The sequence below is a fragment of a genome, unplaced genomic scaffold, assembly GCF_019419815.1.
Source record: "Pyrus x bretschneideri cultivar Hongxiangsu unplaced genomic scaffold, Pyrus_bretschneideri_v1 Contig3, whole genome shotgun sequence".
Taxonomy (NCBI): Eukaryota; Viridiplantae; Streptophyta; class Magnoliopsida; order Rosales; family Rosaceae; genus Pyrus; species Pyrus x bretschneideri.
In genome coordinates, this window is record NW_025999612.1 from 6967644 (window position 1) to 6984416 (window position 16773).

General features: G+C 35.7%; 1 protein-coding gene across 2 annotated transcripts; it reads left to right on the plus strand.

Moving 5' to 3' along the window:
• LOC103950747 lies at nucleotides 1-9205 on the plus strand. 2 transcript variants are annotated; one of them, XM_009361977.2, is made up of 26 exons: nucleotides 1-322; nucleotides 412-554; nucleotides 649-916; nucleotides 1001-1068; nucleotides 1169-1238; nucleotides 1352-1717; nucleotides 2448-2527; nucleotides 2626-2677; nucleotides 2903-3056; nucleotides 3174-3261; nucleotides 3789-3891; nucleotides 3998-4088; nucleotides 4237-4334; nucleotides 4538-4717; nucleotides 4909-5148; nucleotides 5261-5356; nucleotides 5465-5559; nucleotides 5696-5759; nucleotides 5860-5947; nucleotides 6067-6140; nucleotides 6338-6595; nucleotides 6715-6788; nucleotides 6994-7100; nucleotides 8077-8195; nucleotides 8317-8394; nucleotides 8641-9205. In XM_009361977.2, the coding sequence occupies exons 1-26, from the start codon at nucleotides 44-46 to the stop codon at nucleotides 8848-8850; spliced, it is 3543 nt and encodes a 1180-aa protein (XP_009360252.2). In that variant the 5' UTR covers nucleotides 1-43; the 3' UTR covers nucleotides 8851-9205. The 2 variants fall into 2 exon arrangements, with proteins under 2 accessions (XP_009360252.2, XP_048445342.1); XM_048589385.1 differs by lacking the exon at nucleotides 4538-4717.
• Nucleotides 9206-16773: the final 7568 nt, after the last annotated feature.

Consider the following 16773-nt stretch of genomic DNA (forward strand, 5'->3'; position numbering starts at 1 on the left):
AAAGTGGGTTGGAATTGGAAGGGCTGAGAAGCCAAGCTCTGAAATGGCGGCAGCGGCATCACCGTCGTCATCGCCAGTACGGTGGTGGAGGACGGCGTTTCTAACAGTGAGGGACGAAACCCTAACAACTCCTCTGCGCACTCCAATCCCCGAGCTCCTCAACCATTCCATCTTCTCCCACTCCCACACTCTCCTCTCCGCCGCCCACGACCTACCTCCGCTGGAAGTCACCTCCGATTTGCTCTTCATCATGGATCTCGTCACCACAAAGTCTCACGGCGGCGAAGACCTGACTCCCTCGTTCACTCACATAACGCACTTGGTATGTATTCGACTGAGAATTTGGCTCTGCTACTTTGCTTCTTCGTTTTTTCTCTGAAAATTTTGAAAATTGTTGTCGTTTTGATTCAGATCCATGATATCTCCCATCGTGTTCCGCTCGAGATCAATTCAGCTTCTTGGACTCTGATCCTCGACGCTTTCAACAAAATGATTCGCTCGTTCATCGGCTCTTCGTCCTTCACGCCGGTTATGGAAGCTCTACAGACTCTAAGGTATGCTCAACTCCTCTGGTTTCCGGTTCCATTTCCAGAAAATTTGCGTTCTGATTGTGAATTCGATTGTAATTTGTAAATTCGTTATCTTTAGACGTGTTATGAGCGCGTATCAGAGGAAATGCACGACGGGGGAGGAGGTTCAGCTGGTGAAGTTCCTGCTGCGCATCATTGAGAGCTCTCATGCAGAGTTGAGCTCAGTTTGCAACCAAAGCTCGGTTCTTGAAGCTGGGAAGAGAATGCCGGTGCCTCGATATTGTAGCTTATGGGAAGTTCAGACACTTGCATTTACTATGCTTGGAGAGGCAATCTCCAGAGTTGGTTTAACCTTGCCATTGGACATCTGGGGATCAACAATCGAGGTCCGATAATTTTTTTGACGCTTGTAATTCTGTGTATGTGTATGTATGTATATGTGATGCTGACGCAGTTTTGCTCTCACCTAGGTTTTTAGGAAAGTGATGGATGGCTTGGCAACTAAAAGCCAGCTTGTGGAAGACGCATTTATGTCCAGGTATTCCAACAATCTCTACTATTGCTTGCTTCGACATTTTATAAACGAATTTCTCATCCTTATATATATTGGCAATGGTACGCCATTTGTGCTGCTGCAGGTTTTATTTATCTCTTCTGCATTGTCTGCATTTGACTGTCGCAGATCGTAAGTGTTCGCTTTCTGACCATGTAAGTTGATGCTTTTGTTTACTGCAATTATAATAAACTTATAGCCTGGTTCTGATAGAGTTTTGTCTTCAACCATCATATTCACACCTACTGGATCTGATTATCCTTTTCAGGTGTCAAGTTTTGTGGCTGCTTTGCGAATGTTCTTTTCCTATGGCATTAATAGTAGAACCCAACATACCTGTTCAGCAATTGGTCAAAAGGAAAAAGAACTTACTTTAGCAAGCCTTAAGTTGGGTTTGGAAGATTCTAAAAAGACGGATCGTACTCCATATAGGCCTCCACACCTGCGCCAAAGGGACAATTCAAATATGAAGAAGAGTGGAGCTCAAGGTTCTCAAAGTTTATCGGACCATGAATCTTCCGCAAATGAGTTTGCATTGTCAGATTCAGATTACAGTGACAGTGATGGATCAATTAAAGACACTGACAACATTCAGAAATCAAAAGTCCGAGTAGCTGCCACTGTTTGTATACAGGTAAGTTTTGCAATTTTTTGATTCTTATACTTTTTCCTAATGTCAAAGTTATTAAAGCTTTTTTCAGTTTTTTTGTCTTTTTAGTATTCACTTCTTTTTATCTCAATGTCAATAATAGGCTACAGAATAGGATGTGCCCTGCCTTAGAATCTCACCTCCCATAGATCTTAGCTCTCTTATTTTACTTAAAGGAGGAAATACTAATTTACATCACGGCATCCAATTAAATCTTGCGGTGTAAGCTAGCTAGAAGAAAAAAGTTTAGTATTAAGTGATTAACGTTGTTTTAAATCTTAAGTGATTAATGACAGTGATTAAATCTTAGGCTTCGATTGAAGCAGTGGATAATATGGCTGAGCAAAAAGTAGCTGCTTTTGTTTTAAAAATTTATTGTCTTCTTGAAGCTACGGAATCCCACCAATCCTTTTGGAAAAGCAATATTTCTTTACTTGTTAAAAGTTCTGGCCGAAGGAAAATGTTAAGCAAATGTTATGTGATCTGGCCCTCTGGCTGGAGTAAGTAGCTATATTGATTACCTCGCTCTTTGAGTTGATTTTGTTAACTGGAGTACCTGTTAATATTATGAAATCTAACAAGATGGTGACAAGTGACAACATCTTAACACAATGACATTATCCATTATGTATGGAGAAATCGGGATGCTGTATTTTGACAATGAAATCTTTTACTGTTTGCACACTTACTTCTTTTCTTTGTTAATTTGGTGAAGGATCTTTGTCAAGCTGATTCCAAATCATTTACTAGCCAATGGACGCTGCTATTGCCAACCAGTGATGTACTACAACCTAGGTAAAGCATCCCACTTTCTCCTATTCCCGAATAGATAATTTTGTATACTTGATCCTCCACCACCAAACTCAGTTTTTCCTGTTAATTCTGAATTACAGGAAATATGAAGCAACACTAATGACATGCTTGCTATTTGATCCTTATCTAAAGGTATCATTAACTGTTGTTACTGATTAGATTTAGACACTGCACTTGCTTTTGGTGAATTATTTGAATCTAGACCCTGGGTTTATGTAAAATATCTTTGTACTTCTGCTATGGTTCATGGCAATTTGTTTTCTCATTTTCACAACTTTCATACATACTCCAATGGTTATATAATAATCTATGTTCAGTGGTGCTTCTAGCTGACATGTGCTTTTCTATTGTGGCTAGGCACGGCTTGCTTCTGCATCAACCCTGGAAGCAATGTTGGATGGCCCGTCATCTGTTTTTCTGCAGGTAGCAGAGTTCAAGGAATCTTCTAAACGTGGATCTTTCACATCGCTTTCAAGTTCCCTTGGACATATACTAATGCAGCTTCATACAGGTATGTGAAAGCCACTATGCCGCACAAATTCATACTTTCGCTGCAATAATATTACTTTTACATGTTCAAGTAACTTATTCTCATGATGTCACAATTTTTATGATGTATCTGGTGTAGGTATTTTATACTTAATTCAACGTGAAACTCATAGTAGACTGATGGCATCCCTGTTCAAGATTCTCATGCTATTGATATCATCTACACCGTATGAGTTCTCCCCCAAATTTTTTGTAATTGTTAATGATTTGCTTCTTTTCTTTGGTTTTGTTTAAATGTGATTTGGTGTTCAAACCATTTGTATCATCTTATGTTTCTCTTAAGCTGTATTCAGATTCCAAAAACCTCCTGTTAGAACTATTCAGTGTGTACTTTTTAATTCAATTCTGAAATTGGGCAATTTGGCTTACAGCTTTAATAGCATTTTATTTTGCCTTTATGGCCTTTTTGGGTTTGAATCTTTCCCTTACCAACTTCCCTTACTTTTGGGTGAGTAAGTCACCTCCTTTACTTTAGGATCTGACTCCGCAAATCTTGATTTCAAACAATATTCTTTGTTTATTGCAACGAGGATAGGAAAAGTGGCGCGCTATGAATATGGATTCTTCATAATAGCATTTTATTTATTTTATTAGACACTTGTGTACACAACAAAACGATATATGATGTTACTCCCTACTCTTTTTTGAGAAAAATCTTTTGTACTTATATTTCCTGTCAATGATCATTTTACAGATATTCAAGAATGCCTGGAGAGTTGTTGCCAACAGTTTTTACATCTCTACAAGAAAGGATGAAAAATGGGTTTCCATTCAAAAGTGATCAGACTGGTCTGCTGGTTAGTTGTCCTTTTTTTTCTATTTCTTTTTCAGGTAAAGGGTAATATCTGCATTGCCTGCCCTTCTCCACTGTTATATCTTAACTATTTTTATCTCGTTGATTAGGCTTCTTCTATTAGTTGCTTGACAACCGCTCTGAATATCTCACCTTCTTCACTGCAAATTAAAGAAATGCTTCTGGCAGAGATATCTAATGGTGAGCTTAATATTGATAGCATAACTGATTAACTTTACTGGTGCTCATGTTTGCTAATTCTTAAGCTACACCATCCTATTGCAAATCGTCACACTTTGTCTCATTTCTGTGCCTTTCCACTTTGTCTCATTTCCGTGCCTTTCTCCAGATTTTGTCGATGCTAAAAAGAAGTCAGGTGTTCTCTCTACACTGTTTCAATTTTCAGAACAAGTTAGCAACCCAACAATATGCTTTGAGGCTCTTCTGGTAATTGATTTATGATAATCAGGTTTTGCAGCAGTGCTGATTCTTTTCTGGGCAAGCATGTAGCATGCCATCAACTGTCGTGAAATGCTTGTGGTTTTTATAGTAGTGTCTTTTCTTCTATGCACTTTTTTCTTTTCTTAAAGGAGTGTGGCTATTTTGACGCATGTGGTGATTATATTTAAGGCTTATATTGTTTCTTGTAGGCGCTTAGGGCTGTGTCCCATAATTACCCAAGCATAATGTTTTCCTGTTGGGAACAAATTTCCACCATTGTTTATGGTGTTTTGAGGGCAGCTATTCCTGAAGTTCCTACAGGATATAAAGGCAATACTAGAAATTTTGTTGGATTTATTGGGGAAAAAGTCATTACAGCTGCTATTAAAGTAAGAGTCCTTTAATATCAGTTATTTTTCCTCTCCAAAAAGTGAATAAATAATATTAATTTTTGTTGAGTTTGTTGTACATTAGAAACAAGCGAGACCTTACAAAATGGTATTTTTAGGTCATATTCATGTAATTGATTTTTTCCCCTCGCGGACATATACGTATAATGATCCTTGATGGCAATTATCAGGTTTTGGATGAATGTCTACGGGCAATATCTGGATTTAAAGGAACTGAAGACCCTTTAGATGATAAATTACTTGATGCTCCATTTATTTCTGACTGCATAAGGATGAAAAAAGTTTCATCTGCCCCTTTTTATGAACCAGAGAACTCAGATGAACCCACATCATGTCAATCTGGAACAGAGCAGTGGTGTGAGACAATTGAGAAACATATGGCTCTGATTCTTCACCATCCTTCTGCAGTGGTTAGTTGTTATAAACGTTTGACTTTTTCCCAAGTGGGGTAATATACCAAATGTAGAGATTATCTTTTTGCGTTTTTATCTACTGTTCTGAACCTTATAAATTTCCTTGAAGGTGAGAGCAGCCTCTGTTACATGTTTTGCGGGTATAACTTCTTCTGTATTCTTCTCATTGTCGAAGGAAGAACAAGACTTCATTCTTTCTTCTTCTGTAAGTTTTCTTGTAACTAATCACTGGTGCTATACTGTAACCTCTCTGTTTTTTGTAATGGAATAGAAAGCTTTTTTTCTTATCGGTTATACGTACAAATCCTTTTAGGTTCGTGCTGCCGTAAGTGATGATGTGCCTTCGGTTAGGTCAGCTGCTTGTCGAGCCATTGGAGTCATATCAATGTTTCCTCAAGTTTCTCAAAGGTGATTTTGACTTGTTTTTAATGGCATTGAATGATTCTCCGAGTTCTTTTATCTGTTATCGACTTCGTCGTCTACCAATTATATGCTTTGTTCGAGAACCTTTGACAGAGATTCATTAAGAACTTAAATTATATAGTGCAGAGATCCTTGATAAGTTTGTTCATGCTGTGGAGATTAACACTCGTGATCCCCTGATCTCGGTATTTTCCTGTCTATCTAATTATATTTTCTATTTATTAAGATTCGTATTTCATTTTACTTCTTAAGCAGTCAAAACCTTTCATATAATTCTTATTTCAGGTGCGAATAACTGCTTCTTGGGCTCTGGCAAACATATGTGATTCTATCCGTCATTGTATTGATGATTTTGCCTTGAAACAATCTGGAGGTGAGCTTAATTTAGAAGCGTGATATATCAATGGTATTTACACTGTATCATTGATTATTCAAACTACTAATCTTCTTTCTATTGTTCTTTTTTCTTTTTCTTTTTTCATTTTTATATAGGCTATCCTGAAATCTCTAAATTATTCACATTATTAACCGAGTGCGCTTTGCGTCTGACTAAGGATGGAGATAAGGTTGGATATGTTAATAAGTCAAGTCATTTCGTTTTTTCCTCCTTTCTATATGTTAGTTGAATATGATGATAATAAGCCAAGTTATCAGTTAGATACTTAGATGTAAAGAATTTATAGTGTCTGCTCATTTATAGTCATCGATAATTTATGTATATCTCACAGTTCTGAGTTTTTTTTTTTTTCGTTTCTACAATCAGATTAAATCAAATGCTGTAAGGGCTCTAGGGAATCTTTCAAGATCTATCAAATATAGAAGCAATAGTGACAGGATAGTAGACAATAATGGTATGCCAATAAAGAGCACTAAACCTGACAAAATATCATCAAGCAATTACAGGGAAGGAAGTCAAAGAGATGTATCAATATCATGCCATCCAGCTTCTTTGGGAGATTCGCGTTGGCTAGAGAGGGTCGTTCAGGCATTTATTTCTTGTGTTACGACTGGTAATGTTAAGGTATCATCCTGACAGTTCTAACTTGCTGAGATTTTATTCTAATTTGAGTGGAATGGATGAGACTGTATCCTCATTATTATCTTCTGTTTTCAACTCTAATTTTACTGTGCATCTAACAGGTCCAATGGAATGTTTGTCATGCTTTAAGCAACCTATTTCTGAATGAGACATTAAGACTGCGAGACATGGATTGGTATAGTTTGAATCTTATGCTGGCATGGTTATGATGTTTTTTTTTTCCTGTTGGAAATCAATTTATTGATGTATTAGGTTGAAATGCCCAATATTTTACTAGTGTACACGATAATAGCTTGTTTTCTCCGCATTCTCCTAAAGTACGAAAGTAAGCTCATAAATCATAACTAAAAAAAAGCTAACTATGCATTGTTTTCTGACAGGGCTTCGTCTGTGTTTAGTATTCTTTTACTACTATTACGCGATTCTTCCAACTTTAAGATCAGGATTCAAGCTGCTTCTGCTTTGGCCGTGCCAGCATCAGTATTTGGTATGTAGTTGGATTTACCCTTGTTTCTATGTCATGGTTGCCTTGTAACTTCACAATGTTATATGCCAGCTGTCAGTCTCCACCAATGTATTAAAAGCGTGAGGCGTGGGCGAGGTGTCCGAGGGATAGCCCAGCCTAGGCGTGAGGCAAAGCCTCACGGGACCTAAATTTTTTACTATATACACTGAGCGTACACATATATACATTAAAAAAAAAAGAAGATTATTAATCAATAATCACCCTGAGCACACACATATATTATAAATACATATACACACATATATACATATATTATATTTTATTATATATATAATAAAGGATGAAAAGCACATTGAGCACACATATAACAATGCATGGAGACAGCACACACATCCATTATATAAAAAAATAAAAATAAGAAAAAAAGGCAACGAGATGATAGTGCAAGGAAGAGGTATGAGGCAATTAAAACCCTACCCAAATTTTGGGTTTGGGAGTTAAAAAACAAAAAAAAAATAAAAAAATCCCCTGAGGCGCGCCTAGGCGGCTCCGACGCTGCCTTCCACCCACTCCCTCAAAACAGAGGCGGCAACCCTCAAGGCCAGCTTCACAGGGCTCCTAGGCGCGCCCTGAGGCGAGCCTTTTAAAACATTAACTTTGGGAGTAAAAGAACAAAAATAAATAAATAAAAAAAATCCCCTGAGGCGCGCCTAAGCTGCTCCGGCGGCGCCTTCCGCCCACTCCCTCAAAACAGAGGCGGCAACCCTCAAGCCCAGCCTCACAAGGCGCCTAGGCATGCCCTGAGGCGGGCCTTTTAAAACATTGGTCTCCACCAAAGTTCATTTTTTACTGTTATCGGTTCGATTAGTTGACTGACATCTTCTGGATGCATTCTTGATCAAGAAAATCTTGCTCGTTATGTTTTGTATGAGAATCTTTTAAATCATTGCTTCATATAATCTGGAAACTAAAAGAGAAGCCTTTTGGTTTGTTGTAGATTATGGAGAATCCTTCTCCGATGTCATCCAGGGTCTTATGCATATATTAGAGAATCAAAGTTCAGACCGAATTGCATCACCATCAAATTTCAAATATAGGGTTGCACTTGAAAACCAGGTACGTAATGCACCTGAGCAGTTATGTATTAATATTGGTTGAAATAGTGCATTTTGGCTTAATGTGCATCTGTTTGGGTTATATGATGTGTTTAATAGTTTTTTTCTTCTGTCTGGTTCAGTTGACCTCAACCGTGCTGCATGTTCTTATCCTCACTTCAAGTTCCGATCATGAACCCATCAAAGATTTCCTTGTAAAAGTAAGTGTTTCTTACACGTACATTGAATTAACTTGGCCCAGTATAACATTCATGGTTACTTATCCACGAGTTTTATTGTAGAAAAAGATTTTACCGTGTCATACCTTAGATCATTTTCACGAAGTGACCAAGTGAACCATAATAACAGTTTTCATTTCGGAGATGAAGAAAATGGTCATGTGTGCATATGTTCATGTTTGCTGATCTGTCCATTTTCTTGGACTCATTTTCTTTCTGCGGATACAGAAAGCCTCGTTCCTCGAAGACTGGTTCAAGGTGCTATGCTCGTCACTTGGAGAGACAAGTAGTCAAGCTGAACTTGAGAATAATAAATCCACCGGGAATCCGAAGAACGAGATGATATGCAACGCAATTGGGTCGCTAATCCAATTGTACAATAGTAGGAAGCATCATGCAATTGCCCAGAAATTTGAGAAGTTAGTGAACAGCATCTAGTGAGTTCTCGGTTGACTTTTATACTCCTGTTGTACATGCCAACCTTGTGATCAAGGTCCTTGCACAGCCACATATACTGGAAAAATGCCTCCCTTTGAAGGCAAATTTTTCATGGCGGCACGACATCTCGGAGATGCACTGGCAGCATACAAGACTCTTGAGGATCATATGAGATCGGATTTCTGTGCTTTTTTCATGGGAGGGGGTTGGATAGGACCTATTTCCTATATAGGTTGTATTGTTGGGCGTGTATATATATATATATTATTTTATGGTGTATCTGGACTAAAATATAGAACGCTACTTTCGGCCCTAAATTATGAAAGTTTATGCAAAGTAAGCCACTTTATATGTTTGAAACCGTTGTTGGTATGGAAGTCAGATTTGTGGTAAGGGGAGTGTTGAAATGCCTCTGTAAATTTTCTCAGCTTCCGAAAGAAGTGGATAATCATGGTTTGCCATCAGTTGTAATGTCAACAAATCTGGATGACATATAGATTCTTTGAGAGTATAGAAAGCAACACTGCCAAAAATGGGAAATAGAAAAATAAATAAAGGTTGTTTTTCTTTTGTATATAAAGAGAGATGTGTTTGTAATCGAACCTTTGACTTAACCAAGTTCTAATTTATTCTCATGCCTCCTTTCACTACTCGGACTGATCTTGGGGCTTTTGGTTGATAAATTATCGTGAACCCTTGACCTAATCGAATATATTTTTTCAAAATTCTCTTTTACTGTAGCAAATGCTAACAATTCATGATATATACCGTCTATTAATTTACATTTTTTCAAGGAGAACAACTTACATAAAATAGGTTCACTGCAACGTGATGTCTCAATCTAATAATACATTGTCATGTAAAGAAAAATTTGCACTTAACAATGTATTACAAGATACAGGACGTCATGTTAGCAAAAGGACGGATATTCTTTGCTCATTATAAAATAGTCACTTATTCACAAACTTTTTGTGGAGCTAATAGTCTTCATTTCCATCTCATAGAAAACTGTTTTCGCTCTACTAAGAGTTATTAGTTTTGTAATGTTTGGTCTATCGTTTGCTCAAACTAAAAGTACAAGCAAACTAGAAAACAAAAGGATCGCGTAAGCAAGTAGATTTTTCAAAAACCCGTTCTGTATAAGTCCTTCTCCCTGTCAAAGAGACCATTTGCTACCGGTATAATAAGACAATATCGATTGTATTGATAACATATCAATACCAAGGGAAGATGCTATAGATATGATGAGACCATTCGCTACAGTTAGTGTCATTTACGAGCATTTTCCTAATGTGTTTGGTTTTGAGATTAGTTCCGTGCGGATGTGAGAACAAGTATCCGAGTCTCTCTGACTAATCAAGCATTTAGTTGCTGCTGTTGTGAGGACAAGTATATTCTGTGCATTTTAAGGTCCAGTAAAAAAGGACTGAAATATAATTTACATAATTATTATGAGGCAGATTTTCACTGCTTTATCCTGAAACTATTGAGGAAAAAAATAACCAAAATCCAAAAGGATCAAATTTTTTTGGGTACGGGTGGCAGAATGGACCGAAAACTGAAACCGAACTTGGTTTGACCCGGAAAAAATTGGTCGGTTAGTTTCAAATAAGGGTTTTTTTTTTATTTTTTTTTTTTTAAGTTTCGATACAAAACTGAACTAATCTATTAATATTCTGTACGGCATTGGTTCTTGATCTTAGTTGCATCTGTGGTTCTCTTCTAACTAATGGTTTGGAGAAGTATTTGAGAGTTCTACTCATTCATTATCACATCACTAAAACCACCTACAAAGGCTTGGTAGAAAAGATTCAAGCTCGACTTTCTACTTGAAAAGTGAATTCGTTATCTTTTGTTGGACGGTCCACTCTTGTTCGGTCTGTTACCTCCTCTATCCCAGCATATGCTATGCAGACAGTGAAATTACCAATTACCATTTGTGATCAACTAGACAAGTTGAATAACAATTTTGTCTTGGGCTCCACTTAATCGGAAAAAAAATAAAATAAATAAAAAAATAACATGGTTAAATGGAGCCAAGTTTGCCTTCCGAAGTCTCTTGGTGGGCGGGCTTGGCTTGAAAAACATGACGGTTAAGAATTCGGCTCTTCTTGATAAGAACACTTAGAGATTGATGTAGGGGTATAACGGTCTTTGGGCAAAAGTTTTCAATGGCAAGTATATTAAAGGGGTTGTGGATTAGTTGCTCAATGATAAAACTACTTTAGGCTCTTCTTACACTTGGAAAGGTGTTCTTGAGGAGACTAAACTTTTGCAATGAAGGGCTACTATGGCAAATTCGAAATGGTAATAAAGTAAAATTTTGGACTAACAAATGTGTTAAATGTGGTATTTTGCTTCATCTTGCTAGTTGCCTGCTCTCCACTAATATGCTTAAGGCAACTGGAACTTATTATAGTTACAATAATGATTTGGATATTGGTAAACTATTACTTGTTTTACCAAAGGAGATTGTTAAACAAATTCTTAGCATTCTAGATGGTTATGATACTTTGGCTGATACGTGTACTTGGACTGGAACAAGTGATGCTAATTTTTATAGTTAATTTTACTTATATGTTGGGCCTTAATGCTATCTCTTAATAAGCTCCTAACTAATGATCAAATGTGAAAAAGAGTATGACTAATAACCCTGAGGGCAAAAGGGGTAGATGAAGACTTAAGAAGGCTTGAAAGAAACTTTAAGAAAACACTAGGAATACTTGGAGCTAACTAAGACTTGGCGCAAAACCGAGCGCAGTAGGGTTCTATAATTCATAAAGCGGACCTCACTTAGTGTGATAAGGCTTTGTCGTTGTTATGTTTGTCAAAGATGTACTTGGGGCTTTGAATCAGTGGCTATCTTTTAAAGATTGTCCTCAGGCAAGAGAAGTTTGTGGCAGAAGTTAAGAATGTATAATCAATAGTCAAACTACAGTGATTTTCATGATTGGCTTCATTTTAATCTCGCCACTAAATCATTCATTTTATTTTTTTTTTTGGGGGGGGGGGGGGCGGGGGGCGTGTGGGGGTGGTTTAAAGTGAATGTTAGTTTTTTTTCGTTGCTTATTAGTTTATTTGGAATTGACGAGATAAATTTGTTTTTTAGTAGAATTTTACACTGACTAGAACCTACAATTTCTATTTGTACTTAACTTCATGAATGGTTGACAGCTAATACTCACACATTTGATAAACCTTATAGGACCGAATCTTTGCTCTATTGGGAAGCTCTTCCTTTAGATTGGTTTAAGCTTAATGTTGATGGTTGCAAGAAGAGAAATAATAATTCTATTGGAGCATACGGTGTTTTCAGAGATTCTGATAGTAAATGAATTTATGGGTTTTGAGCCAATTTGAACTCTTGAGATTCTCACTACTGCCCTAAGGACTTTATTTGGACTTATAGTTGGCATGAAGATTATGGATTGATAAATTACTGCTTAAATCAAACTCTGCACTCATAGTTCATTTGGTTGCAAGTTGCTAGCAGTAATCATTGTTTGGTCCCCTTATTTTGGCATGTCAAGAGTTTCTTTCAAGATCTTGACAATGCAAACTTAGGCATGTCTACAAAGAAAAGAATTTTGTGGCGAATAACTGAGCAATCTATTGACGGATAGTCTAGTGATGGATAGTCTTGATTTAGATTTAGATAATTTTCACTTGGATAATCCTCCTTCTTCTTTAGTTAGTTTTGTTCGTGAAAATTGACTTTAAATGTTCTGGTTTAGATTTGTTATTAGATAGTGTTGTTTGGGCTATTAGCATTTAGCCCCATTTTTCAACCCATAAAAACAAAGAAAGTAGAAGGAACATGATGTGGCCTAATCTTTTAATAATAATATAATGATAATAATAATAATCTCTATTAATTAATGAAACTCTCTTTGTCAACCAAAAGAGGGTGAAAATACTACTTAGTCTTCTATCACACAAAAAAATGATGAGCAAAAATGTAATTTCACAGGTCCAAATTTTATTGTTTTTTATTGAAACCTCACCTACAGGTAATGTTAAAATACCTCAAATATTAAATTAAAAAAATAAAAAAAATAAAAACAAAAACCTCCCCCACTCCCCCCACGTTCTCTCTCTCCCTCTCTCCTTCTCATTTTCTAAAAAAATATGTTCATACACACAAGGCAAATGCTAGTAATAGTAATAATAATAATAATGTAATATTCCTTGTTACTACTATGTATACATGCAATGCGTGCCAGTGCGACAGAGTGCAAATTACATACTCATTTCCTTGTTACGGATCTTACCCAACTCAACTCCACACTCTTCTGCATATTTCCCGTTTCTAATTGGTTGATTGAACACGTAAACTCCTGACAATCGAGAGTGGATGAGTGTCCTCTATTGCAAAGGAGGGGACCTTCGAAAGTGGCTGATCATAGAGAGATTGTTCCGTTCCTCTCATTCCCTACTCAAAAGTGTCATTATCATCTCAGTTCTATCACCGTGCAAATAAAATGCCTGCGTACTACTCTCTCTCACAACCTCCAAAACACTCAATTTCGCACTCGTTTGGAATTTCAAAAGCAATTGGAGGGTTTTTTTTTTTTTTTTTTTTCTTCATGATTTACTTATATTTTTACTAAGAATTCATTCTAAAAGCACTTTTGTTAAAGCACTTTCAATCACTTTAAACGTATTTACAAACACACACCTATAGATGTTCTCAAACACCTATTAATGCTTGCACACTTAATACAGTTGATTATGATAGCGTGTTCAAAATCCCTTCCAAGTTTGGTTTTATTTTCACATTTATAATAAGGGAAGTGTTATTGACACTCCAAAATTCTCATTCTACACTCCTCACGAGTGTATTTTTCTTTCTGAATATAGAAAGTTTGGAGTGTAGAATGAAAATTTTGGAGTGCCAATAACAATTCTCTATAATAATTTAGAATATCACTTTCTTAAAAATACACAATATTGAGGTCTTTTAAATATTATAATAATCCCCGAAATTATGATGTCTTTGTAGTTTTGCTAAACTTCAATTATTTTTGTTAACTGATGTAATGAATTCAGTTTTTAAATTTTCTTTTGTTTAAGTTATAAATTTTTCTTTCTAATCTCAGTATATTATTTAAAAAATCTTAATATTTTCATACAAGATTATGTTAGGGAGAATCCAGTTGGTAATTTTCACAGATGGCCTCTATAAGCCATGATCACGACTTTCGAAAATTGGAGTATCATTCCAATCATCCAAAGTACTGCTTATCTTAATTGACTTTAAGGTCATATCAACACCTTTTATTTTTACGAACAATTGCAGATATAAGTTAAGATCATTGATTAGAGCAATGGATATACCTTAGTTTTCAAGTTTTAATCTCTCTTTGTTTAAATTAGATTAGTTTAAAGTATACATATAGTCTTGCAATTCACACTCATAAGCATTGATAGTTAAATTGGGCTTGCACTAGTGCATAATATAGAACCACACGTCACCATCTTGTATAGAGAAAATCTCAATAAGACAACCTAACTACATCATTATATCGAGCAATTCTTTCAAAAAAAAAGACTCGTACGGTATATTTATTTGACATCACTAACCTTCACTGAACTGGATTGAACTAATTATTAGTGAAAGTCTCAGGTTTGTTGTAGAGAGGCACTAAGTTTAATGGAACTCGCGTGTCCTAACACCTTCACTAGGCGGTATTGGCCAGGCCCCCCCAAAATGAGAGGACTGCTAGTCTCATCTTCTCCTTCGTACGCCAGCAGCAGCCTGACCAACAGAGCCTCGACAAGCAAGCGTAAGACCTACGTCTGGAAGACAGTGCTTCGACGACATTCTCGTCCGTTGGAAATTGAATGGTCGTGAGCGTCGAACCGACTTTACCCAAAATCATACAGCCATTGAGGTGGTCGGTGAGAGGGATGATGTTGCTGTGAATTCTTTTATTTCTGCACGGTGAACTAAAAAATGAAGCATCGATATTTTATAATTACAAAAAAATTAATGTTTCCTTATTCTACTTATTAGTCCCACGTTGTATCAAACACTTCATAATTCTTCTTCTGTTTATTCCAACCCAATCCAATCTAATTTTGGTATTGAAACTAATCTAGTTCGAGATAATTCGATGCAATAAACACATCCTATCTTTTAGTTTCATCCAATACCATGCTAATCTAAACCACTTTGAAAAATGACCTCATGAAAACATCCATAGCTAGGGACCTACCTTAATTTTTCTCGTACGTAGGCTCACCAACTTGCATGCATCGATAATAAGCAACCAAAATCATGGGAACGTGAAAGTGGACCTCAAATTGGACCCATATGTAATTATGTAATACGTAGTGGTGTCCAACTCTAAAACTAAATATTACAAGACACAATTTAGCACCAACATAAACATGAACCCCACCTGAGTATCACGTGATCTCTTTCTGCATATTTAGCGCACTCTTTGTGTCGCTCTCAACCTTTTCCTTTTTTTTTTTTTTCTTGTCAAACTGTCAAAACCTCATCAATCTATCAAATTGAAATTTCAATTTGCATGAACATATTTATTGTGTTAGATTTATTGCACGTACATTTTTTTTGTTGTATTATGCGATGATTTTTAGTCCAAATCTCCCGATAATGGAGAAAACATTATTACCCTTGCAATTGCAATGTCTCACTAGTCACTACTCCACCGACGCTAGTTGGAGAAGCGGAAACATACTTCTTCTGCATGCATATATCTTTTTAAACAAGTTTAAATTTTTTGAACTCATTTTGTGTGTGATCTGTTTATAACTTTTATCATTGACAAACACGTGTTAATAAACTTAGCTCTCTTTTATTTTATTAACATAAAATTAACACGTATTATTCAATGATGAAAATTATTGAAATGCCACCCGTAAAGTGGATACAGAAGATTTTATCTCTCTTTTTTTTCTTTGAGAGATGATCTCCTTTTCAACTACTACTCTCCAAAAATGAAATGTATAATACCATCTTGGGATGCCAAATTAATCTCTCTTTCATAACATAAATTGGAATGTGGGACGTGAAATGGTTGGAGTGTTTAGTAATTTAATATAACCTTGGATTAAACAAATGATAATATTAGGAAGATTAAATTTTTAAATTGAATTTGTATATTAAATAATATATTTTATCAATACGAAATAAATACGTTAACAAATACTTAAGTAATAATTCAATTATAAACAATTACAAATAAAATTTGATTTAAAATTTTAATTTCTCAAATATTATTCTTAAACAAAACTGTGTTTGTAAGAATGTGAAAATAAAACGTAAACTATGTGCCCCAAAAATATCATAAAATAACATAAAAAAATGTTTCAACTTTGCAGAGAACCGCAACCACTTAATTTAAATAAGAAACAACTATGTCAGTCTGCCAGTGGCTTTTCACATTGTTCGAGTTATTATAAATAGAATTGGATCCTATTTCCTCTTTTTTTTTTCATCATTTTCTTTATTTTTTATTTGAACGGTCATAATTAAATTAAATTAATTTTTTATATTAATTTTTTTATAGAAAAAAAAAGACAAAATAAAAAATATAAAAAAAGAATATAGAAATGGATGGAAAAAAAAAAAAAAGAGAATCCTAATCCATTATAAATAGTAACCTAGAAAGATGGTAAATAAATTAAACAAAAATTAATTAATTGTTTTTCTTCAATAAATATATATGAAGAAAATGCAAGTTTAGCGAGATGGTGAGGAGCGATTTGAGGCTGGTCTGTCTCCGCTCGTTTGAGAAGGCCGCACAAGTCTCAGTCTCCTTAACTTCTTCCCTCTTTTTTTAGATCAAAAAACAGAAATTACTCGAAGGCTAAACCAAAACCAAACACCCAATCACAACTCCTCCATCTCTCTCTCTCTCTCTCTCTCTATCTCTCTCTCTCTCTCTCTAAATC

Excerpts from the sequence above, each read along its gene's own strand:
- LOC103950747 (XM_009361977.2), top strand. The coding sequence starts at position 44 with ATGGCGGCAGCGGCATCACCGTCGTCATCGCCAGTACGGTGGTGGAGG. Across the intron at positions 3,892-3,997 it reads GTGATCAGACTGGTCTGCTG|GCTTCTTCTATTAGTTGCTT; the intron begins GTTAGTTGTCCT and ends CTCGTTGATTAG. Across the intron at positions 8,395-8,640 it reads TCAAAGATTTCCTTGTAAAA|AAAGCCTCGTTCCTCGAAGA; the intron begins GTAAGTGTTTCT and ends CTGCGGATACAG.